This window comes from Coregonus lavaretus (assembly GCF_964263955.1).
Source record: "Coregonus lavaretus genome assembly, contig: HAP1_SCAFFOLD_579, whole genome shotgun sequence".
Taxonomy (NCBI): Eukaryota; Metazoa; Chordata; class Actinopteri; order Salmoniformes; family Salmonidae; genus Coregonus; species Coregonus lavaretus.
Window position 1 is genome coordinate 258963 of NW_028161445.1, and position 25848 is coordinate 284810.

Consider the following 25848-nt stretch of genomic DNA (forward strand, 5'->3'; position numbering starts at 1 on the left):
TGATCGGGAAAAAAGCAGGCGTTGTGACAAAGTTCAGAGAGAAAGTGCAATCTGCAAATGGAGGACGTGATTTTTTGACTTTTCACTGTATTTTGCACCAGGAGGCTTTGTGTTGCAAGTCATTAAAGATGGATAACGTCATGAAGGTGGTCATCCAAACTGTTAATTTCATCCGATCCAGAAGCTGCCAGTTTGACAGCCTTCTCAGAGAGAAAGACCACATCTATGGCCTGCCATACCACACTGAGGTAAGATGGTTAAGCCGAGGTGCTGTGCTGAGGCGTTTCTTTGATTTATGAGAAGAAATTGAACAGTTCATGGAAGAAAAGGGCAAACCAGTGTTAGAATTTCATTCCGCAGAATGGATGCAGGACCTTGCATTTATGGTGGATGTTACAGAGCACCTGAATAACTTGAACAAACAGCTGCAAGGGCGCAACAAAGTTGTCACGCAGTATTATGACAGCATACGTTCTTTCAAGTTGAAGCTGTCATTGTGGGAGACGCAACTTGCCGGTGGTGATGCAGCTCACTTCCCCTGTCTGAAAAATGTGTGCGCGACCCAACATGTGGCAGACATGAAGCGGTTCAAAGATAAAATAACGGGACTGTTACGGGAGTTTGAGCAACGCTTTCAGATTTATGTTTATATGTTTTTATGTTGATGTGCTATTGTTTTTAATTGTTTTTATTTTATTTGTATATTTAACCTATTCTTGACTCTGTGGTTCTTGCACTTGTTTGGGGAACAGGATTTCATTATTTTTATCTACATTTCTGCCTGAGAAATGACACCCTGATATAGTTCTGTGATCTGTGATATACTTCTGTGAATCACTGAGACATTGTGTGTTTGTGTGTTCTTTGTCCTCAGAACTTTCAAATAACTTGAGGTGTTTTATGATTAATAGTGATGTTGTGCTTTTGGACACTGTCCTCAGGCTCCAGCTTTATGTTTATATGTTTTTATGTTGATGTGCTATTGTTTTTAATTGATTTTATTTTATTTGTATATTTAACCTATTCTTGACTCTGTGGTTCTTGCACTTGTTTGGGGAACAGGATTTCATTATTTTTATCTACATTTCTGCCTGAGAAATGACACCCTGATATAGTTCTGTGATCTGTGAAACAGTTCTGTTAATCACTGAGGCATTGTGTGTTTGTGTGTTCTTTTTCTTTAGAATTGTTTTATGATTAATAGTGATGTTGTGCTTGTACTATTTTGGACACACTGTCCTCAGGCTCCAGCTTTATGTTGTATGTTGATCGTATTAAAACAAAGAAAACTATCTGAAGTTGTTGTTTTTAAGTTATATATACCATGATTTTTCCGGTCCGGCCCACTTGGGAATAGATTTTCCTCCATGTGGCCCCTGAGCTAAAATGAGTTTGACACCCCTGTTCTAAATGTTCCATTGCCATACTGGCTGGCAACGTTCTTATCCCTTGCTTGCTATCTAGCCTACTACGGCTAATTTACAGTTATGTCAAAAAATTCAGCCAGAATAACAGCCAGCAAAGTAGCGGCATTTGCATTTGTTTAAGCTGTTTTCTAGTGAAATGTATTTGGTACATCCATAACAATGAGCTAATGAGGCGCGATTTCGCCTGGCTGAGAATGTGCTCACTAGTCAGGACACTGTTGTTCAGAGGAGCTAGCAAACAACCCAGCTACAATAACACAACCACTTCAAACTGAAGCTGGAAAGACTGCACATGAGCTGCGTTTCGTTTTACCTTTTTTCAATGGATTTAAAAAATATATATATTCATACAAATTATCCCAGCTGATTCATGATTTCGACTGGCTGAGAAACGCTGCCTGCCTTTCGAATTTGAATATTGAAACAGTTGCAAATGTCGGAGAGTCAGACAGCAAGGTTTATACAAATCTCCACTGTTGAAAACTAAATATAAGTCTAAAAGAAATGTGAGATAATGTCTAGATTCTTTATATAGTGGAGATCAAGTTTATAAAGTGCCTGACTGGGTTGATGAGACAGTGGGTTGCGCAGTCAGATGGAACAGTGTAAATAGGCATTTTAACGTCATAGATTTAGCTGGTGGTAACTTGTGGAATAGACAACAGCTGGAATGTTGTTTTAACCAATCAGCATTCAGGATTAGACCCACCTGTTGAATAAAGCTATATGGTACATCACTGCTCCTCCTCTCACATCAATCAATCAATCAGTCATATGTTTTCAGTATGCAAGTGCAGACAGACAAGACAGAAATAGATGGGTGTGTGGCACCCTCTGTTGGGTGGGGTGGGCTGACATTGGTGAGCGCATCCCATCAGTTATGTGCTCATCCCAGTCATCAGATTGTCTCATCCTTGCTGTAGGCCTATGCTGACATGAACAATTCCACATTTAGATTGTAAACATTTACATGTCTTATTCTCAAAGACAACCTCCATTCTAGAAAAAAAAAACATAACTTCAGGCACTACAGCGAAAGACAGTATGTCAGCTTAGGTAGTGCTACGACCATACGAACATACATAACAAATGGAGCCAGTGACAGGCATAGGAGAATGTCCAGGGTCGCGTTCAGAAGGCACAAAACAGGAGAAAACATTTAGAAATGAAGGAGGATCTACTTGAACTAAGGTGCTCATTTTCTTCACCCATTTTCAGGTGAAACATTCTGAACCTATACATTTGCAGATATAAATATATTAATGTGGAGCTAACCAGGTCCCTATCCTACATGATGAGAGGTGATGATCTGTTCTACACAATATATTTTTATCTGAATATCCTGTAGCGTTGTGTCCTCCTGAATGGATATGAGAACCCTGCACTTCCTCATTAGTCTGCGTAGCAAGCAGTCTCATTGGCTGAGTTGTGGATGTGACGGGCCAATCAGCATCCTGGTCCTCTATGTTTGTGGTTTGAGTTGTCAGCTACCAGCTGGAGGTCCAGAGTTCAACTTCAGTCTTCAGATCCACAGTTCAATGCAGTGGTCTGTGTGTGTGTGTATGTGAGTGTGTGTGAATTCTCCTGTGTGTGTATCTAGTCCTCTAGGTCCAGATCTCAGTAGGCACCATGCCCTCTTTGGTCCCAACAGAAGGCATTAGGTTCTGTTCTGAGAGGAAGTCCAGAGGGAATTGAACCAGGAACCCTCTGGTCCTCCTTAGCTCCTCCTGGGCTTTACCTGGGTCAGACTGGGCCAGGCCTGGGTTCGTCTGGTAACTCTCTAACTCAGACATGTTACGAACCAGGGAGGACGGCAGGCACCGGAACACCTGGAGAGAGAGGAGGGAGGGAGGGAGAACAAGAGAGAAAGAGAGAGTAAAGTGAGTTAAATGTCACATTCACAAAGGAGGTTGCGCACACACACACACACACATACACACACACCTTCTCATAGATGGTTGCGTTGCGTCCAGCGGTTGTCATCCAGACATCCTTATAGAAGCGGTCAGAGACAGGGTCAGACACATCAATGGTCGTGTCCGTATGAGCGCCAAGGATAGTCCTGACAAGAGAGAACACACACACACAATGAGATGATATGTGTATTGTCTTAGTGATCAGATAAGGACCAAAAGAACAGTTATACACACCCAAACCACCCAAGGCATAGCTGTAGTGTGTGTGTGTGTGTGTGTGTGTGTACCTGAAACACTCTAGACGTAGCGCCAGTGCGTAACGTCCAGCCTGGTACTCCTGTCCGTCCATCACCGCGGTAACGGTCTCAGAGTCCTCAATGATCACCGCCACCTCGCTGTCACGCTTCCCCAACATGCTGCGGTCGTTGATGTTGGCCGAACCTAACACACACACACACACACACAGTGAAAACGCATCAGATTGCAGCCAACACCAATGAGATGAACACAGAGGCTGCAGTTCACTCATTCACCAGCAGAGGGATCAAGGGTAAAAACTGAGGCTCCGTCTAACTCTAAACATCACTTTGTGAAAGCTGCCAATTCTTAGTCGTGCTTGTTATATGAACATGAAACATGTTGAATACTTTTTGTTTCTCACTCCCTGAAATCACTTCATGAAAACATACTCACACAAGACTCCCTTGTCCCCACCCCCAACACACACACACCTATGATGACGGTGTTGTCATCTGTGATGAGCATCTTGCTGTGGACGTAGATGAGCTCTGTGACCAGGCGTCCCTCCAGTTCAGCGTGGGTCCTCAGACCACAGAACGAGATGTAGTTCATCCACTGGAGCTCATCCACTGAAACACACACACGGTTAGTTCTCAGACCACAGAACCATATGGAGTTCATCTACTGGAGGTGTGTGTGTGTGTCATGATTTGTATGTGAGAATATTATTATCCTTACTTTCTTTCTTCAGCTGGGAGATGATGGAGTATTCACCTCTGATCATGGTCCTAAAGAGGATAGGAGAGCTCAGTTAATAATGAAAACAGTGCATGTGTGTGGGTGTGTGCGCACGTGTGTGTGTGTGTCACCTGTAGTTGAAGTGCATGACGGCCTGGAGGGCGTTTCCTCCCCCTGTTGTGATGTCACCTTCAAACCCAGGAAGTAGTGGAGTCACCACGTACACACGGAACTTCTTGCCCTCCCTACAGAAAGATACAAACACATGAAATACTGCACCTCACACACCTTCACCTTACACACCAACACCAGCACACACACACTAAAACACACACACACCTTGCACACCAACACACACATACTTGTGAGCTCTGAGGATCCTCTCGATGAGCGCTTCTCCGATCTTGTTATGGACCATCTTGTTGTCAGCACAACTGATGAAAAACTGGTTCTAATGAGAGAGAGAGAGAGAGAGAGAGAGAGAGAGAGAGAGAGAGAGGAGAGAGAGAAGAGAGAGAAGAGAGAGAGATAGGGATAGATAGAGAGAGAGAGAGAGAGATAGAGAGAAGAAAGGGAGAGATAGAGAGAAGAGAGAGAGATAGAGAGAAGTATATATATATATATATATATATACTGTATATATATTTTCTGTTGTATTTCTGACTTTATGTTTTTTTTTACCCCATATGTAACTCTGTGTTGTTTTTATTGCACTACTTTGCTTTATCTTGGCCAGGTCGCAGTTGTAAATGAGAACCTGTTCTCAACTGGCTTACCTGGTTAAATAAAGGTGAAATAAAATAAAAAAATAAAAAAAGAAAGGGAGAGATAGAGAGAAGAGAGAGAGAGATAGAAGAGAGAGAGAAAGACAGGAGAGAGAGAGCGAAAGGAGAGAGAGAGGTGAAGAGTGGTAAAGCAGAAGACGGTAGGGCCACTCACTGGTATTGTTATGTAGTGATTTGTTGTGTATGTAGTGTTATGTCGCGCTATAAGGTGTGTACGTACCTTTACGTAGTTGAGGTGCTATGGATTGCTAGTACTAAGGAGTGTATGTAGTGCTATGCAGTGTTATGTAGTGGTATGTACAGTGTTTGTACCTCTATGTAGATGAAGTGCTTGCTCCTGGCGATGGTCTGGAGGTAGGCGTTGTGGATGGACTCCTCATGGTACTTAATACCTGCTGACCAGTCTGCTGCTGACCGCAACACCTGGACAGGACAACACAGGTTAGTGTGTCACTAGTGTGTGTGTGTGTGTGTGTGTGTGTGTGTCTTACCTGTACTCTAGTGGGAACACAGTCGGGCACCTGGTACCTCAGCTCGCTGGCACTGCTGTGAGACTTGGGCAGGAGGTACGGGTAGGAGAGAGAATGATACTTAGGCTTCATTATCTACAGAGAGAAAGAAGGGATAGAGAGATGTGGAAAAGGAGCTCTCAATTCAATGAGGCACTTGAAGTCGGGTGTGTGTCTGACCTTACAGAAGTTCCAGCGCTGTATGAAGTGTCTGGCCACGTCCCTGGCAGCCTTCCCATGGACCACAGAGGAGATGTCATGCCACGGCATCCTGGGAGTGGTGTACCTGTCAATGAAGTCTGGAGAGAGAAGGAGAGAGAGAGGAAAACTACTGTCAAATTTAGTGTGTGCACTAGCGTGTGTGAGTGCATGTTTGTGTGTGGTGGGGAGGGGTTGCTTGTGTGTGTCACTGATCTGATCCCTCTCTCTCTCTGTCTGTCTTTCTCTGTTACATTCTCTCTCTCATGTGTGTTTAGACAAACTCCTAAACAGCTTCTTTCCCCTGGCCATAAATGTCTAACTACTACTGCTCCCCCTCACACCTACACTCAAATGATTATTGATTCGATTTATTACTACCAGTACTTTTTATTTATTTAACTAGGCAAGTCAGTTAAGAACAAATTCTTATTTACAATGACGGCCTACACCGGCCAAACCCGGACGACGCTGGGCCAATTGTGCGCCGCCCTATGGCACTCCCAATCACGGCCGGTTGTGATACAGCCTGGAATCGAACCAGGGGATCTGTAGTGACGCCTCAAGCACTGAGATGCAGTGCCTTAGACCACTGCACCACTCAGGTCAGACACACACACACCCGACTCAAGTGCCTCATTGAATTGAGAGCTCCTTTTCCACATCTCTCTATCCCTTCTTTCTCTCTGTGTGTGTGTGTGAGTCCTACCGTCAAAGGGTTTCTCCAGCTGTATCCAGTCCTTGTAGACAAAGTTGCAATAGTCTTTTCCGTGCCAGAACCTGGTGTCACCCTTCAGCTCTCCTACACCTGTCTGGAGGCTTCGCACTGAACCACTGCCTACAAACACACACACACACACACACACACACACACACACACGAAAGAGAGAACATAACAGAGAAAGAAAGAGAGAGGGGTCAGATCAGTGACACACACACACACACACACACACTCACACACAAACGTACCAGCGCTGTCCAGGGAGCTGATGCTGTCTGCATGCTGCAGAGAGTGTTTGTGGAGGTGTTTGACCAGGGAGAAGTGCATCTTCCTGGTTCGACCAATCCCCTTCAGCCGTGGAAGCTCCACCCCTGGGTTGCCAGGCAGTGATTGGTTGCCTCCGTTGCTATTGGCGGCACCATCGGTAGAGGACACTCCCCTACTGGAGGGATGGTGGGTGGAGCTCTGAGGCTGAAGGTGAGAGAGGTCAGAGGTTAGAGGTCAGGATAAAGGTTAGGGTCACCTATTTTTGTGGTTTTATGTACATTCAAAAGGTTTTTACTGTTCCAAGTTTGTGTCTGTGTGTGCGTCTGACCTGCTCCATCTCCAGGGCAACAGAGCGTGTCACACTCCCCACGTCTGTCAGGCGATGCTCTCGGTCATCCCAGCGACCGTACGCCAGGTCAATCCCGCCAACGAAGGCCACTGATTGGTCGATGACGATGATCTTCTCGTGATGCGCCCACAGGTACACAGACGACGACACATGGTCCGGGTGGCGCATCACCTGAAGGAAAAACACACACACATTTAATACACACACAGACACACAGACACAGACACACAGACACAGTCCTACCTTGATGTTGGGGTGCAGGTGTATTAATGTTCTCTTGCTGTATTCACTGTTGATGCCCAGAGCTAGCTCCACCTCCTTATACAGCATCACAAAAATGTGAACCCCCTGTTGCTGTTGGGAGAGAGAGAGAGAGAGAGAGAGAGAGAGAGAGAGAGAGAGAGAGAGAGAGAGAGAGAGAGAGAGAGAGAGAGAGAGAGAGAGAGAGAGAGAGAGAGAGAGAGAGAGAGAGAGAGAGAGAGAGAGAGAGAGAGAGAGAGAGAGAGAGACGGAGAGAGTGAGAGAGGGTGTATGGGCCAATTCCAACGTTCCTATTATATTAGCTAACATGTGAGTGATACTGCAGTATCAATGGTTATATAAATGTCATCTGGAATAACAAGTGTAAACTCACTGCTTTGCGTTTGAGGATGCAGTCCAGTCTCCATTTGTTTCCCTCCACAACTGGCCTCTTCAGGAAGATCTCTGGACTCAACCTACACACACGCACACATACACACACACACGCACACACCAAAACCTATTAGTGACATGTGGTAAGCTGTTCAAGCAGTTTGATGAGCGAACTACTTTGCATTGTACAGTGTCTGTTGGACTTCATCAATTTTTAACCAAAATGTTTGACAAGAAGTCGACGTACAGCACATCAGTTACTAGTGTAGTGAGAGGTGAGCCAGGTGAGCAACATGAGTCTTGTAAGGTTCCAGAAACTCCTTAGGCCCCTCTGCCAACAGGTGTTAGAAACAGAATGCAGCTAGCATTACATTACACTGCTACAGATTTATACAAAGTCACTTATCAGGAGTCGACTGTAAGAATACTGTACAGGTTTTTGATCTGGGACTGGTAAACTACACTAGACATAAACAGACTGTATTTACAGTCTGCCTGGGTGATGACTTGTAGCTGTGTTATGTTGCTGTGTTTATTCACACATTAACTGCTGACAGCAGTGTCTATTTCCATACACACTCACACACAAACACACACACACATACACACACACACACACACACATACACACACACACATACATACACATAAACACACATACACGCACATACCACCAGTCAGTGATGAAGATCTCTTCTTTAGCCTCTTCCAGAGCATCGGCCACGTCCTCCATGTAGGTCTTCCCATTCACATACCTACACACACATACACACACACACACACACACACATACACACACACACACACACACACACACACACACACACACACACACACACACACACACACACACACACACACACACACACACACACACACAAACTCATTGGTCAACACCCTCTCCTAGTTCCTCATTTATCATAACAGAACATTTTAGATGCAGATGTCACTTGACAGTTCCAGTCAACCAAACCCACATGATGTTGACAGACAGACAGGCATAGAGAAAAGCTCACAGACACACACACTTCACTTTCGATCTAACTACTAAACTTAACATTGACAATACTTACATCTAACTACTAAACTTAACATTGACTAAACTTACATCTAACTACTAAACTTAACTTTGACAACATTTTCCATCTAACTACTACACTAAACATTGACAACATTTTCCAACTACTAAACTTAACATTGACTAAACTTACATCTAACTACTAAACTTAACATTGACTAAACTTACATCTAACTACTAAACTTAACATTGACTAAACTTACATCTAACTACTAAACTTTACATGAGTTTTAAAACATTTTTTTGGTTGATTCTAGACCTATCCGCTGCCTTTGATAATGTGAACCATCAGATCCTCCTCTCCACCCTCTCCGAGTTGGGCATCTCCGGCGCTGCTCACTCTTGGATTGCGTCCTACCTGACAGGTCGCTCCTACCGTGGCGAGAATCTGTCTCCGCACCACGTGCTCTCACCAGGGCTCAGTTCTAGGCCCCTTCCTATTCTCTCTATACACCAAGTTACTTGGCTCTGTCATATCCTCACATGGTCTCTCCTATCATTGCTACGCAGACGACACAATTAATTTTCTCCTTTTCCCCTTCTGATAACCAGGTGGCGAATCGCATCTCTGCATGTCTGGCAGACATATCAGTGTGGATGTCGGATCACCACCTCAAGCTGAACCTCAGCAAGACGGAGCTGCTCTTCCTCCCGGGGAAGGACTGCCCGCTCCATGATCTTGCCATCACGGTTGACAACTCCATTGTGTCCTCCTCCCAGAGTGCAAAGAACCTTGGCGTGACCCTGGACAACACCCTGTCGTTCTCAGCTAACATCAAAGTGGTGACCCGATCCTGCAGGTTCATGCTCTACAACATTCGCAGAGTACAACCCTACCTCACACAGAAAGCAGCACAGGTCCTAATCCAGGCACTTGTCATCTCCCATCTGGATTACTGCAACTCGCTGTTGGCTGGGCTCCCTGTCTGTGCCATTAAACCCCTACAACTTATCCAGAACGCTGCAGCCCGTCTGGTGTTCAACCTCCCCAAGTTTTCTCATGTCACCCCGCTCCTCCGCACACTCCACTGGCTTCCAGTTGAGGCTCGCATCTACTACAAGACCATGGTGCTTGCCTACGGAGCTGTGAGGGGAACGGCACCTCCTTACCTTCAGGCTCTGATCAGACCCTACACCCAAACGAGGGCACTACGTTCATCCACCTCTGGCCTGCTAGCTCCCCTACCTCTACGGAAGCACAGTTCCCGCTCAGCCCAGTCAAAGCTATTCGCTGCTCTGGCACCCCAATGGTGGAACAAGCTCCCCCACGACCCCAGAACAGCAGAGTCACTGACCACCTTCCGGAGACACTTGAAACCCTACCTCTTTAAGGAATACCTGGAATAGTATAAAGTAATCCTTCTCCCCCCCCCCAAAAAAAAAATAGAAAAAAAAGAAAAAAAGAAAAGTGGTTGTCCCACTGGCTATCATAAGTTGAATGCACCAATTTGTAAGTCGCTCTGGATACGAGCGTCTGCTAAATGATGTAAATGTAAATGTAAATTGTTGTTTCCCAGTTTCCATAGTTACCATTTGGCAGGGATGTTCTGCTCCTCCTGAGCAAAGGAACCAAATCGATGGTCTCGTAGAAACGCCCTCCCGTGTTTACGGACAAAGTCTTCTATCGCCTGGCCCCACCACCGAGCATGTCTGTAGCTGTTCAACTTCAGTACAAGGCACCTACACGCACGCACGAACACGCACACACAAAAACAATTACCTCCTTCATCTCCTGGCCCCACCTCCTAGCATGTCTGTACACACACACATACCACACCTGGAGAGGCTGTCGATGCGTACTCCATGTTTGGTCTCTGTGTCTTTGGAGTCCATTTTGATGCTGAACTCTTTGTCCAACAGGAGAACAAAGGATACAGCTCCTGAGTCTGGCTTCATGTAGAAGAGGAACGAATCCTTCACCACCAACCAGCTACACACACATACACACACACACACACACACACACACATACACACAGGGAGAGATACATCAGTGTGTGTGCATGCATGTTTGTGTTTGCATTGTGTGTCTCTATTAGCTTGGCACATCTAGCCACTTGGTTGGATGGGTTCCGCTGGTGTACAGCAATCATTAAGTCATACCACAGATTCTCAATTGGATTGAGGTCTGGGCTTTGACTAGGCCATTCCAAGACATTTAAATGTTTCCCCTTAAACCACTCGAGTGTTGCTTTAGCAGTATGCTTAGGGTCATTGTCCTGCTGGAAGGTGAACCTCCGTCCCAGTCTCACATTTCTAGAAGACTGAAACAGGTTTCCCTCAAGAATTTCCCTGTATTTAGCGCCATCCATCATTTCTTCAATTCTGACCAGTTTCCCAGTCCCTGTTGATAAAAAAACATCCCCACAGCATGATGAGTCTCCCGAGTGGCGCAGTGGTCTAAGGCACTGCATCGCAGTGCTAGCTGTGCCACTAGAGATCCTGGTTTGAATCCAGGCTCTGCTGTAGCCGGCCGCAACCGGGAGACCAATGGGGCGGCGCACAATTTGCCCAGGGGAGGGAATGGCTGGCAGGGAGGTAGCTCAGTTGGTAGAGCATGGCGTTTGCAACGCCAGGGTTGTGGGTTCGATTCCCACGGGGGGCCAGTATGAAAAAAAAAATGTATGCACTAACTGTAAGTCGCTCTGGATAAGAGCGTCTGCTAAATGATAAAAATGTAATGATGCTGCCACCACCATGCTTCACTGTGGGGATGGTGTTCTCGAGGTGTTGGGTTTGCGCCAGACATAGCGTTTTCCTTGATGGCCAAAAAGCTCAATTTTAGTCTCATCTGACCAGAGTACATTCTTCCATATGTTTGGGGAGTCTCCCACATGCCTTTTGGCGAACACCAAATGTGTTTGCTTATTTTTGTCTTTAAACAATGGCTTTTTTCTGGCCACTCTTCCGTAAAGCCCAGCTCTGTGGAGTGTACGGCTTAAAGTGGTCCTATGGACAGATACTCCAATCTCCGCTGTGAAGCTTTGCAGCTCCTTCAGGGTTATCTTTGGTCTCTTTGTTGCCTCTCTGATTAATGCCCTCCTTGCCTGGTCCGTGAGTTTTGGTGGGCGGCCCTCTCTTGGCAGGTTTGTTGTGGTGCCATATTCTTTCAATTTTTTTATAATGGATTTAATGGTGCTCCGTGGGATGTTCAAAGTTTCGGGTATTTTTTTATAACCCAACCCTGATCTGTACATCTCCACAACTTTGTCCCTGACCTGTTTGGAGAGCTCCTTGGTCTTCATGGTGCCGCTTGCTTGGTGGTGCCCCTTGCTTAGTGGTGTTGCAGACTCTGGGGCCTTTAAGATCAGGTGTATATATACTGAGATCATGTGACAGATCATGTGACACTTAGATTGCACATAGGTGGACATTATTTAACTAATTATGTGACTTCTGAAGGTAATTGGTTGCACCAGATCTTATTTAGGGACTTCATATCAAAGGGGGTGACTACATATGCACGCACCACTTTTCCGTTATTTATTTTTGCGAATTTTTTGAAACAAGTTATTTTTTTCATTTCACTTCACCAATTTGGACTATTTTGTGTATGTCCATTACATGAAATCCAAATAAAAATCTATTTAAATTACAGGTTGTAATGCAACAAAATAGGAAAAACGCCAAGGAGGATGAATACTTTTGCAAGGCACTGTATGTGTGAGTACTAACCGTTTAGACCAGCGGTAGCAGACTTCACTGTGACCACAGCAGTTCAAGCCTGGGATACGATGACCTCCAGAACGCTTATGTATCATCCCCTCCCTGAAACACGTTTAAATAATCCATACACAAAATATAACGAATATATTTTCAATAACAATGGGCATGATGCCACAGTCATAAAGACAGCATCTGTAAATAAATCTGATGTTCCTCACAGTCCTTTAGGTCCCAGGTCATGGATGAAGGACATCTGGCTGACGTCTATGAACTCCATCTGAGAGAGAGAAACACTATTAATGGGTATTAGATAAAGAGAGAAGCAGTAGTCGTAGTAGTTCCAGTTCCGGTCGCCTATAGTATAGTCTAGTCTAGTTTAGTAGTACCATAGAGATCCTATTATATTACTAGAGGGGCTATGTCATAAACCCTCAAAGTTCCATAATGGGGCCTAAATGGCAGCCATCTTGTTCAGGGAGAAACCCCCAAAAAATGGCAGCCATCTTGTTCAGGGAGAAATCCAAAACCAGTTTAACTGGAATGAATGTCAGTAGAGGCATAGGTGATGCATTCCCTGCTTTTACTTATGCAGGAAAATAAAAGTAAGTCATGTGATATATCAGAAATTATAAACTGGGTGGTTCGAGCCCTGAATGCTGATTGGCTGAAAGCTGTGGTATATCAGACCGTATACCATGGGTATGACAAAACAGCTCTAATTACGTTGGTAACCAGTTTATAATAGCAATAAGTCACCTCGGGGGTTTGTGATATATGGCCAATATACCACGGCTAAGGGCTGTGTCCTAGCACTCCGCGTTGCGTCGTATGTACATAAGAACAGCCCTTAGCCGTGGTATATTGGCCATATACCACACCCCCTCGGGCCTTATTGCTTAATTGTGTAATGGAATTATAGTCAACCTAAAATATTGTAATATAATTATAAATACAGTTTATACAGGTTATATACACATTTTCTGTATAAATAGCCTCTAAATATATGTAAACAGACCATACATGTCTCAGATTTAGTTTTCTTGGAAAGCTGAGAGTGCTGTTATATGATACAATAGCAGTACTTGTTGCATTTACAACTTGTCTAAGTCCTATCATCAACTGATTTGAGCCAGTGTATGGCTGTGGATTGACTGCATTGTTTGAATGGAATGTTGGCATATTGGTAGTTAATTTGAAAAATTAATGGAATCATTCCTCTAAAACTGTCTGGCTAGCTAACACATACAGTGCAGATAAATTCTTCAAATTCGCTATTTGACACAATATATTATCACAGCACTGGCAAAACATGGTTGACCAACTCCCTGACCACCCATACGTAAAAATGTATGCACGTATGACTGTAAGTCGCTTTGGATAAAAGCGTCTGCTGAATGGCATATTATATTATTATATTATAGTACTCACAGTGTGGTAGTATTTCCTGTATATGGCCATCCTTAGCAGCTTGTTCAGATAATCTTCCAGTTGTTTCTGTACAGGGAACAGAATACATCCAGTATTACTACAGTATAGATGTACTATACAGTACAATGTTTATGCATATATATACTGTATTCTTCTATAAAGTTAATATGACAAACACACTCAAACACACCTACCCTCCTGCTGTAGACCTGTTCGTCTTGTGCCAACTCATCTCTGCAACGCGGCAGCTCAGGCATCTGTCTGGCTTCACTCTTCTTCATTGTCCTCCTCCTCGTTGTGTGGCTGAGAGCGAGAGAAAGAGAGAGAGAGGTGAAGTGGTCAAGTAAAAGATGGTAGGGTCACTCTCTGGTATTGGGGAGAAATAAAATGTACATATCTACTGCACCATGGAAAATCCAAATATTTATATGATCAAAATTCTTAGTATATAATTGAGTATTTGATCACTTTACAATTTGATGTGTGTGTCTGTGTGTGAGTGTACCTTCGGGAGGGTAGCGGTACCCTTATGAACATCTTGTATCGGACCAGTTCTCTGTGGAGTTCCATGAAGTGTTTCTCCTTTCTCTTGACCACCCAGCTGAACTCTCCATGTCTCAGCTCAATCTTAAACACCACAGGCTGACTCTACACAGACAGAGATAGAGTGTGAGTGTGTGTGTATGTGTGTGTGTGTGTGAGCGTGTATGTGTGTGTGTGTGTGTACCTTGTTGACGCTCCTCTGTGCCGTGATGTTGAACCTGTCCTGAGCTGTATTGAACCTCTCCACCTCCAGGATCTTAGCAGTGATGGGAACAGTAGGGAGATAGACTCTGGCTTCAGACTCCTTAAAACCCACTGTGTGATACACAGCACTGAACCCTATATGACTGTCCCCTGGAGAGGTAGAGAAAAAGCCAATACATCTCTCATCATATCATTCATATTCATATCAAGAGCTCTCACATTCACGCACACACACACACACGCACACGCACACACACACACACACACACACACACACACACACACACACACACACACACACACACACACACACACACACTCACACTCACACTCACACTCACACTCACACTCACATTCCCACAAACACACACACACACACACACACACACACACACACACACTGTCTTGTACAGCTAACCTTGTTGGGACACACAATTCAGTCCCATTCAAAATCCTATTTTCCCTTACCCTAACCCTAACCCTAAACCTAACCCTAACCCATACTCTTGCCCTTACCCTAATGTCACGCCCTGACTCTGGGGACTTGTATTTGTTGAGTCAGGGTGTGTATTTTCTGTGTTGTGTTTGGCTATGTTGATTTTCTATGTGTAGTATCTAGATCGTGTAGATCTATGTTGGCCGGTGTGGTTCCCAATCAGAGGCAGCTGTAGCTCGTTGTCTCTGATTGGGGACCATACTTAGGTAGCCTATTGGCACTAGTGGGTTGTGGGATCTTGTTCCGTGTGAGGTATGTTTTGTGTTTCATTTGTTGTTTTGTCGTGTTGTTTATTAAGTTTAAATAAACATGTACGCATATAACGCTGCGCCTTGGTCCGTCTCGTTTATGAACGAGCGTGACACCTAACCTTAACCCTAACCCTAAACCTAACCCTAGCTCCTAACCCTATCCCTAAAACGAACCCTAGCTCCTAACCCTAACCCTTAACGTAATTCTAACCCTAATCCTAACCCTAACCTTAACACTAAACCCCCTAGAAATAGCATTTGACCTCGTGGGGACTAACAAAATGTCCCCAGTTGGTCAAATCTTTGTTTGTTTACTATTTGACTTCTGGTCCCCACAAGAATAGTTAAACACGTCCACACACATACACACACACATACACACACACACACCTATTGTGTTAGGGTCATTGTCAGTCTCCTCTCCATCTCCCATGTCCAACTCTCTGGTGTCCAAACTCTCAACTACGCCCGACATCTTCCTGCTGATGTCACTGGGTTCCACAGTGATGTCAGAGGGGTCAGAGGTCATCAAGGTAAGGCTGCTGGTGGTGGGGGGGTCTTTACCCAGCATGCCTAGCTCTCAACCCTCAGAACAGGGCACACCTGGATGAAGAGAGGAGGAGAAGAGAGTCCTTTAACCGTTGAATAGTCATAACGTTGTCTGCTTTGTAGAGAAGTTGTTTCTGTCTAAGAGAAAGAGACAGGTGTATGTTGCTCTGCATGTCTTATCACTCTCTATTACAGTACAGACCATCCCTGCAGCAGTGTGTGTGGGTGTGTGGACGTGTACGTGCTTGCCTGCGTGTGAACTTGAATTTGAGGGGAAGGATGTCAGGGATGTGTGTCTCCACACACACACACAACTCCCACACACACACACAGCCCAGAATATAACCAAAGGTTTCCCACTAACAGTAGAGGGCCATTGGTTAGAGATGCTGCTACGTCATTGGCTGACTGGCCGGCCCTGCAGAGAGCTACAGGAAGTCAGTGGAACTGTCTTCCAAAATAGTATAGTATAGTATGTGTGTGTGTGTGTGTGTGTGTGTGTGTGTGTGTGTGTGTGTGTGTGTGTATAATGGGTAGGACAGGAACCAGTACTATCATTAATGTCTTACTGGAAACTATAATGCCAGTCATTAGAGCTCTGCTTGTACCCTACAGTAAGACTCCCATCACACAGAGTAGACTTAGTCTCACTGCCAGAGCCAGAGAGAAATAATCATCTTAACAGGCACTGGGCCTTTCCAAACACACCACATTAAAGACAGAACCCAAGTATGCGTGTGTGTCGTTAGTGCAACGCCAAGCCAGACAGACAGACAGACAGGCGGGGCTCCATGGCAACAAGAGTGATGTGATGTCATCTCTGGTCAGAAGTCTAGAAAGTTATCTGAGGCAAGTCAAGGCAGGCGTGCATACACACTAACACACACACATTTGACTGTAAAACGCAGTTGGCTTATGACAGTGTCTGGCTCTTAGTGTGTGGAAGCATGTTGAGTCTTGTTCTGTGTGTGTGTTGCGATCTCATGATGACGTCTGTGTGTGTCTGTGAGTTCTGACTGGCCTCAGAAAACCTTCAGATAATCTTCTAAATTAATGTGTTGTATTTAGTGAGTTTTTGTCCTATGTGTATTTGTATTTATTAGGGATCCCCATTAGTTCCTGCCATTGCAGCAGCTACTCTTCCTGGGGTCCAAACACATTAAGGCACTTACATCACACATAAAACAAAATATAAAACAGTACATTATTTAACATTTTTACACCACTACATATCTACAATACAAAATAAACAGATCATTAGCGTATTAAGCACGTTCAGAATGATAACAGACACTGTGTGTGAAGCTGTGTGTGTGTGATTTATGTCAGTGTGGTATCTCCCACCCCGGTGTCTAGAGAGAGAGACAGAGAGAGAGAGAGGAAGAGAGAGTGGGCATAATAGAGAAGAAGAGAGAGAGAGAGAGAGAGGGAGAGAGAGAGAGAGAGAGAGAGAGAGAGAGAGAGAGATATTGAGAGAGAGAGAGAGAGAGAGAGAGAGAGAGAGAGAGAGAGAGAGAGAGAGAGAGAGAGAGAGAGCGGGCATGACAGAGAGAGGGAGAGAGAGAGAGAGAGGAAGGGAGAGAGAAAGAGAGGGAGGGAGGAAGAGAGAGAGAGAGAGGGAGGGAGGAAGAGAGAGGGATGACAGATGGATTGTTGCTTTTATCTCGCTTCTCTGTTCTGATGGAACATTGTCTACTTCCTGTTTCCTGTCCAGGGATGTCATGATGATGGATTTTGGCCAATAGGAGAGAAACTATAAATACCAGCTACTGTATGGTGCCAATCATTCTTCTTCCTTATATTTCTATTATTATTTTTAGAACTTGTTTCCCACCCATTAAAGTCACATCCACATCCAACAATTTTCCCAGGGACCGGATACTAACATGTCTTGGGATCTGAATGGATAACACTAAGTTATCATCAGGACAGTTAACATCCCATTGACCTATGGTATCTACACATGCACACAGACACACACACACACACACACGCACGCACACACCATAAAGATAAGTGAGAAGAGATTTGTCGACAAAACATGTCATTTACAGTCAATGTGGTGCCAACCTCCGCCTAGCACAGATGACAGAGAGAAACAGAGTGAGAAAGTGGTCTGTGACACCTCTGTCTCTGCCCACACTAAAGCTGTTTATTATCTATTCATTTAAACACTAGAGAAAGAGAGGGGAGAGAGAGAGAGAGAGAGAAAGAAAGAGAGGGAGGGAGGGAGGAGAGAGAGAGAGAGAGAGAGAGAGAGAGAGAGAGAGAGAGAGAGAGAGAGAGAGAGAGAGAGAGAGAGAGAGAGAGAGAGAGAGAGAGAGAGAGAGAGAGAGAGAGAGAGAGAGAGAGAGAGAGAGAGAGAGAGAGAGAGCAATATGATATCGCTATCAGTTACCATGTGGAACATTCAGGGCCTAAACTCATCAACCTTTGGACTGAAGAGTTTAGCACTGAAGTTCAAAATAAATCTTAAAGATGTTGACGTCATCATTCTGCAGGAGACATGGTGTAAGGCAGATATTGTCACTCACTGTCCCACAGGCCACAGAGAGGTAATTGTGCAGTCACAGAAACATAGCTCTGTCAATAGAGGCAGAGACTCTGGAGGATTGATCATTTGGTACAAATCCGAACTACAAACTCTAATTGAAAAAATAACTTGTGCTGACAGAAAAATATGTGTTCCTTTGCACAATATATATCCCCCCCTCAGAATCCCCATATTACTCTGAGGAGATATTCCCCAGCCGTGAGGAAGAGACGTGCCATTTACAGGCCCAGGAAATTTGCTCATCTGTGGGGACACAAATGTGCGCACAGGAACACTACCTGATCTAACGACCACATGAGGAGACAGCTTTATTACAGGCCATACTGTTTCTAACTGTCTTAATCTCCCCCATAGAAACAACAGTGACAGCACCATCAACAAAAACGGAAGGGATCTGTTGCAGCTCTGTCGAAGCCTGGGTTTGTACTTTGTCAATGGTAGGTTACCGGGGGACTCTGGGGAGATTCACCTATTGCTCACCTCTTGGCCACAGCACAGTAGACTATATGATTACAGACATTGACCCTTTCTCTCTCAGCTCATTCACCGTCAAGCCACTAACACCTCTTTCTGATCACAGCCAAAATAACAGACATGGAAACAACCACACATTCACAGCCCAGTAAGCTGTACAACATCAGAAATTCATACACATGGGCCCAAAACAGCACAGAAGAACACCAGAAAGCAACAAGTAACCAAAATATCCAAACACTCATTTCACTCACAGTAAAGAAGGCATCAATCTAGCAGTAAAAAACATCAACTATATATTCAGGCAAACAGCAAAAGAAGCACAACTGAAATGTATAAAAAAACAAAAAATACCACAGACAAATGGTTTGATGCAGATTGTAAAATTAGGAAAGAACTTAGAACACACTCAAACCAAAAGCACAGAGACCCAAATAATGGTGAATTACGCCTTCATTACTGTTAGACTTTAAAACTCTATAAACGTACACTCAAAACCAAAAAAGCACAGTACAACAGCAAGCAGCTGACACTAATTGAGGAGTCCATAAACACAAACAACTTCTGGCAAAATTGGAAAAAACTAAAAGAATCTAAACAAGAGGAATTAGCGATACAAAATGGTGACATATGGACAACCCTTTTTAAAACACTCTACAACACAGTTCAAATTGACACAAACGCAGAACAATGCCAAATTCATGAGAAGTTGAATGGATGAGAAAAATCTATAAAGGACAATCAAAATCCATTGGACTCCCCAATTACTGACCAGGAGTTCTATAAGAAACTTCAGGCCCTAAAATTTCAAAAAGCATGCAGACCTGATGGCATCCTAAATGAGATGCTCAAATTCACTAGTGCAAAATGTCAATTGGCTATATTAAAACTGTTTAATTTGATCCTGAGTGTAGGTTATTTCCCTGACATCTGGAATCAAGGACTCATAACCCCAATCTTTAAGAATGGAGACAATTTTGACCCTAACAATTACAGAGGCATTGGTGTGAACAGTAACCTGGGGAAGGTTTTCTGTAGTATTATACATGTAAGAGTTCTAAACTTCCTTAATAAGCACAGTGTCTTGATTAAAAGCCAAATTGGATTTATACCAAAACATCGCACGACCGATCATATTTACACCCTACACACCCTGATAGATAAACATGTCCACCAAAATCTCCACAATTCAGAAGTTAAATGCCTGCTCTTCGCAGATGACCTATGCCTGCTTTCACCCACAGCACATGGCCTACAGCAGAGCCTGGACCTGCTAGAGCAGTACTGCCTGACCTGGGACTTGGCAGTAAACCCCAAAAAAACGAAAATAATGATTTTCCAGAGAAGATCCAGATCTCAGGGAATTAGACCAAAGTTCTCAATTGGTACAAAATATATAGAGTACTGCACACACTACAATTACTTAGGTTTAAAAATAAGCTCAACTGGACACCTTAATGTTGCAGTGAATGAACTGAGAGAGAAAGCAAGCAGGGCATTCTACGCCATTAAAAAACAAATTAAAATGGAAATACCTATTAAAATTTTGCACAAAATAATTGAATGTATCATTGAACCAATTGCACTTTATGGCAGTGAGGTTTGGGGTCCACTTGCAAAACAAGATTTCACCAAATGGGACAAACACCCCATTGAAACCCTGCATGCAGAGTTCTGTACGATTCTCCTACATGTCCAGAGGAAAACTACAAACAATGCATGGAAGTGATGCAGACAATTACATTGATGGAAGTTACAATCTATCTGCAATATTAAAGCTGATCTACCCCCTACATTTTTGTTAATTTTTATTGATTTAAACAATGGATGCAGGGCAGAATTAGGCCAATATCCACTAATAATAAAAACTCAAAAAATTGAAATTAAGTTCTGGAAAAATCTAAAATACAGTGACCCCCTCTCATATCATTACCAAGCACTTCAATGCCAAGAGCTGAGCAAAGAAAATAGTCCCCTCATCAAGCTGGTCCTGGGGCTGAGTTCACAAACCTGTTCTACTAACACACTGAAGCCTCAGGACCAGAACATCCAATCAATCAGAATAAACCAAATTACAACACAGTCAAAACAAAACTACATTGCTTATTGGGAAACACAAGCACAGGCACAAAGTAAAATGCAGTGCTATCTGGCCCTAAATCGACAGTACACCGTGGCTAACTATTTGACCATGGTTACTGATCAAAACCTTAGAAAAACCTTGACAAAGTACAGGCTCAGTGAGCACAGCCTTGCCATTGAGAAGGGTAGACACAGGAAAACCTGGCTCCCTGTAGAGGAAAGGCTGTGCAACCACTGCACCACAGCAGAACCTGAGACAGAGCTGCATTTCCTGACAAAATGTCAAAAATATAAAACAATTAGAAAGTGTCATTTCCCCAAATTTGAAACCTTTTTTCAAGGTTTCAAAGACCTCTCTGGTGAGAATAGGCTACCCGTCCTGTTGGGGGAGGACGCAGAGATCTGTGGGACAGTGTCTGACAGACCAACCAACCTGCACATGTCCTCTATATTGTTATTGTTCAATGGTTATTTTGACCCTTGGTTATTGTTGTTACTGTTGTCCTGTTGACAATATTGATTATTATTAATTTAATTATGTTAATAGTATAAATATCCAAAGTAAGCTTTGGCAATATGTACATTGTTACGTCATGCCAATAAAGCAAATTGAATTGAATTGAATTGAACTGAGAGAGAGAGAGAGAGAGAGAGAGAGAGAGAGAGAGAGAGAGAGAGAGAGAGAGAGAGAGAGAGAGAGAGAGAGAGAGAGAGAGAGAGAGACGAGAGAGAGAGAGAGAGAGAGAGAGCGAGAGAGAGAGAGTAATCGTCATCATCACCAGCTGAGCTGAGTCCTGCTGGCTGTAACACAAGGCTTCATTGTACTTCTTTGAATCACACACATACGCACACACACACACACACACACTCACACACACACACAGTCTTGTACAGCTAACCTTGTGGGGACACACAATTCAGTCCCATTCAAAATCTTATTTTCCCTAACCCCTAACCCTAAACCTAACCCTAACCCAAAACCTAACCTTAACCCTAACCCTAACCCTAGCTCCTAACCCTAACCCTAAAACTAACCCTAGCTCCTAACCCTAACCCTTAATGTAATTCTAACCCTAAGACTAATTCTAACCTTAACCCTAAACCCCCTAGATATAGCATTTGACCTCGTGGGAACTAACAAAATGTCCCCATTTGGTCAAATCTTTGTTTGTTTATTATTCTTGTGGGGACTTCTGGTCCACACATGCACACACACACACACACACACACACACACACACACACACTCTATTCTACTGTCCAAGTGGCTCTCCAGCAGGTGGTTTGAGTTTACATGTTGGCTTGATCTCTCTGAGCTGAGACCACCTGTGTGTGTGTGTGTGGGTGCGTGTGTGTGGGGACCTGAAATCGCCAAAATGTCCCCACAAGGAGAGTAAAGAAAGCAAAATGCTCCCTCGTGGGGACATTTCCAGAGTGGCGCAGTGGTCTAAGGCACTGCATCGCAGTGCTAGCTGTGCCACTAGAGATCCTGGTTCGAATCCAGGCTCTGCTGTAGCCGGCCGCAACCGGGAGACCAATGGGGCGGCGCACAATCGGCCCAGCGTCGTCCAGGGTAGGGGAGGGAATGGCCGGCAGGGAGGTAGCTCAGTTGGTAGAGCATGGCGTTTGCAACGCCAGGGTTGTGGGTTCGATTCCCACGGGGGGCCAGTATGAAAATAAAAAAGAATAATGTATGCACTAACTGTAAGTCGCTCTGGATAAGAGCGTCTGCTAAATGACGTAAATGTAAATGTAATTTCCCATGACGACAATGACTATTTTAATCTTATGGGTTAGGTTTAGGATTACACTTAGGGTTAGAATTAAGGATAGGGTTAGAGTTAGGGGTTAGGGTTAGGTTTAGGGTTAGGGGTTAGGGAAAATAGGATTTTGAATGTGTGTGTGTGTGTGTGTGTGTGTGTGTGTGTGTGTGTGTGTGTGTGTGTGTGTGCGTGCGTGTGGGAGTGAGCGCATGCACCGTTTCACAATTTTATCCAAATGTTGACCGTGACTGTTACAATTTTCCTATTTGGATGAATGACTGATCACATATAATGACTGATCAAATATAATGACTGATCAAACTAGACAGAGAGCTAGTCAGTACAGTCAGACTAGACCTAGTCATCCAGCCAGAGGTTTGAAACTCCCACACCATAGTTAATATGTATTCAGGAACAGGGTGTGTAGAGCAGAGCGAGAGAGAGAGAGGTCATGGAACTCAGCTATGATTGTTTTGTTAGGAGAGGAGCCCAACATAACTGTGTACTGTCTTATATCACCTATAACAACAAAGAGACTTGGTGTAGTCTTTGGAACGTTGAATCTTTTCTACAAATGTGGCAAATAACAAAGTTGCCATTAAAGACAGCACTGGCACTGGTGAGGAGAAAATAAGAGGGAGGAAAGGCGAGAAAGAGAGCGAGAGAGAGAGAGAGAGCAGTAGGGAGAGGAGAAGGGGATATGAACGAGGGAGGGAGTGAGTTGAAGGAAATGGAGAGGGAGGAAAAAGACAGAGGGAGAGAACAGTAACTGTTCAGCTAGCGAGGTAGTCAGTCAGACATTTCAAAAGCAGCAACAAGCTTTCACACCATGGTGGAAGAGAGAGAGCCAAGGTACACACACATACACACACACACACACACACACACACACACACACACATACACACTACTTCTACATGGGAACAAATATAGAACAGGGTGACCGAGAGAGAGAAAGAAAAACTACTGACCTGCTCCTGTGGACTTGATGTCCTCATTTTGACTTGTCCCTCTTCTAGACTACTGAGTAGACTAAACACACACACATATGCACACACTACAAACACACACACAGTCTACACACCCTATACACACTCAGTGTACCGTTCCTCTTGTATAACAGAGAACGAATGTAGTGTGGAAACAACTCCTCGAAGCCAATTCCTCAAGAGAGGAGGAGCTACCGAACTCTAGACCAATCAGCTGTGTCGAAACAGTCTTACCCTCCCCCTGGGTTCTCTCATTGGGGGAATCTGCTGGAATCTGAGCTGAGTTGGAGGGCTTTGGGCAAGGGGAGGGATTAGAGGAGAGAGAAAAAATTATAAGACTGACAGCCTACAGGGAGGAGGTCAGAGACCTGGCATTGTGGTGCCAGTACAACAACCTCTCCCTCAACGTCAGCAAGACAAAGGAGCTGATTGTGGTCTACAGGAAACGGAGGGCCGAGCATGCCCCCATCCACATTGATGGGGCTGTAGTGGAGCAGGTCGTGAGCTTCAAGTTCCTCTGTGTCCACATCACTAAGGAATTATCATGGTCCACACACACCAACACAGTTGTGACGAGGGCACGACAACGCCTCTTCCCCCTCAGGAGGTTGAAAAGATTTGGCATGGGCCCTCAGATCCTCAAAAAGTTATACAGCTGCGTCATTGAGAGCTCATCACCCATCTAACACCATCTTTACCGTGAAGCATGGTGGTGGCAGCATCATGCTATGGGGATGCTTTTCATCAGCAGGGACTGGGATACTGGTAAGGATAGAATGGAGTCAAATACAGACAAATCCTTAATTAGAACCTGCTTCAGAGTGCCTTCGACTGGGGGGCGAAGATTTACGTTCCAACATGACAATGACCCCAAGCATGTAGCCAAAGCATCGCTGGAATGGCTTCAGAACAAGAAAGTGAATGTCCTTGAGTGGCCCAGCCAAAGCCCTGACTTGAATCACATTGAAAATCTGTGGAAAGACTGTTCACCACCGCTCCCCATCTAATTGAACAGAGCTTGAGAAAATCTGCAAGGTAGAACGGGAGAAAATCCCCAAATCCAGATGTGCAAAGCTGATACAGACATACCCAAGAGGATTCAAAGCTGTAATCGCCATCAAAGGTGCTTCTACAAAGTATTGACTCAGGGGTGTGAATACTTATGTAAATTAGATATTTCTGTATTTTATTTTCAACAAATTTGCTACAATTTCTAAAAACATGTTTTCACTTTGTCATTATGGGATATTGTGTGTAGATGGGTGAGATTTAGATTTCTTTCATCCATTTTGAATTCAGGCTGTAACAAAACAACATGTGGACTAAATCAAGGGGTATGAATACTTTCTGAAGGCACTGTATATACACTACCGTTCAAAAGTTTGGGGTCACTTTGAAATGTCCTTGTTTTCGAAAGAAAAGCAATTTTTTTGTCCATTAAAATAACATCAAATTGATCAGAAATACAGTGTAGACATTGTTAAGGTTGTAAATGGCTATTGTAGCTGGAAATGGCTGATTTTTAATGGAATATCTACATAGGCGTACAGAGGCCCATTATCAGCAACCATCAGTCCTGTGTTCCAATGGCCCGTTGTGTTTGCTAATCCAAGTTTATCATTTAAAAAAGATATATATCTCAGACTGCCCATCTTAATATTTATTTTTATTGACCAGTCTGAGATATGGCTTTTTCTTTGCAACTCTGCCTAGAAGGTCAGCCTCCTGGAGTCGCCTCTTCACCGTTGACGTTGAGACTGGTGTTTTGCGGGTACTATTTAATGAAGCTGCCAGTTGAGGACCTGTGAGGCGTCTGTTTCTCAAACTAGAAACTCTAATGTATTTGTCCTCTTGCTCAGTTGTGCACCGGGGCCTCCCACTCCTCTTTCTATTCTGGTTAGAGCCAGTTTACGCTGTTCTGTGAAGGGAGTAGGACACAGCGTTGTACGAGATCTTCAGTTTCTTGGCAATTTCTCACATGGAATAGCCT

At 44.1% G+C, this 25848-nt stretch overlaps 1 protein-coding gene across 1 annotated transcript; it reads right to left on the minus strand.

Moving 5' to 3' along the window:
- Positions 1 to 1866: 1866 nt before the first annotated feature.
- On the minus strand, positions 1867 to 24003 carry LOC311120679 (phospholipase D1-like). Its single transcript, XM_084195255.1, has 26 exons — positions 23841 to 24003; positions 15839 to 16051; positions 14682 to 14851; positions 14460 to 14602; positions 14149 to 14257; positions 13955 to 14020; positions 12745 to 12803; positions 12536 to 12628; positions 10639 to 10791; positions 10392 to 10541; positions 8455 to 8538; positions 7785 to 7866; positions 7394 to 7504; positions 7130 to 7321; positions 6783 to 7005; positions 6523 to 6651; positions 5796 to 5914; positions 5598 to 5711; positions 5419 to 5529; positions 4684 to 4772; positions 4453 to 4566; positions 4322 to 4371; positions 4075 to 4212; positions 3631 to 3784; positions 3372 to 3489; positions 1867 to 3256 (listed from the first exon to the last, which is right to left on the minus strand). The coding sequence occupies exons 2-26, from the start codon at positions 16017 to 16019 to the stop codon at positions 3032 to 3034; spliced, it is 3177 nt and encodes a 1058-aa protein (XP_084051381.1). The 5' UTR covers positions 16020 to 16051; positions 23841 to 24003; the 3' UTR covers positions 1867 to 3031.
- Positions 24004 to 25848: the final 1845 nt, after the last annotated feature.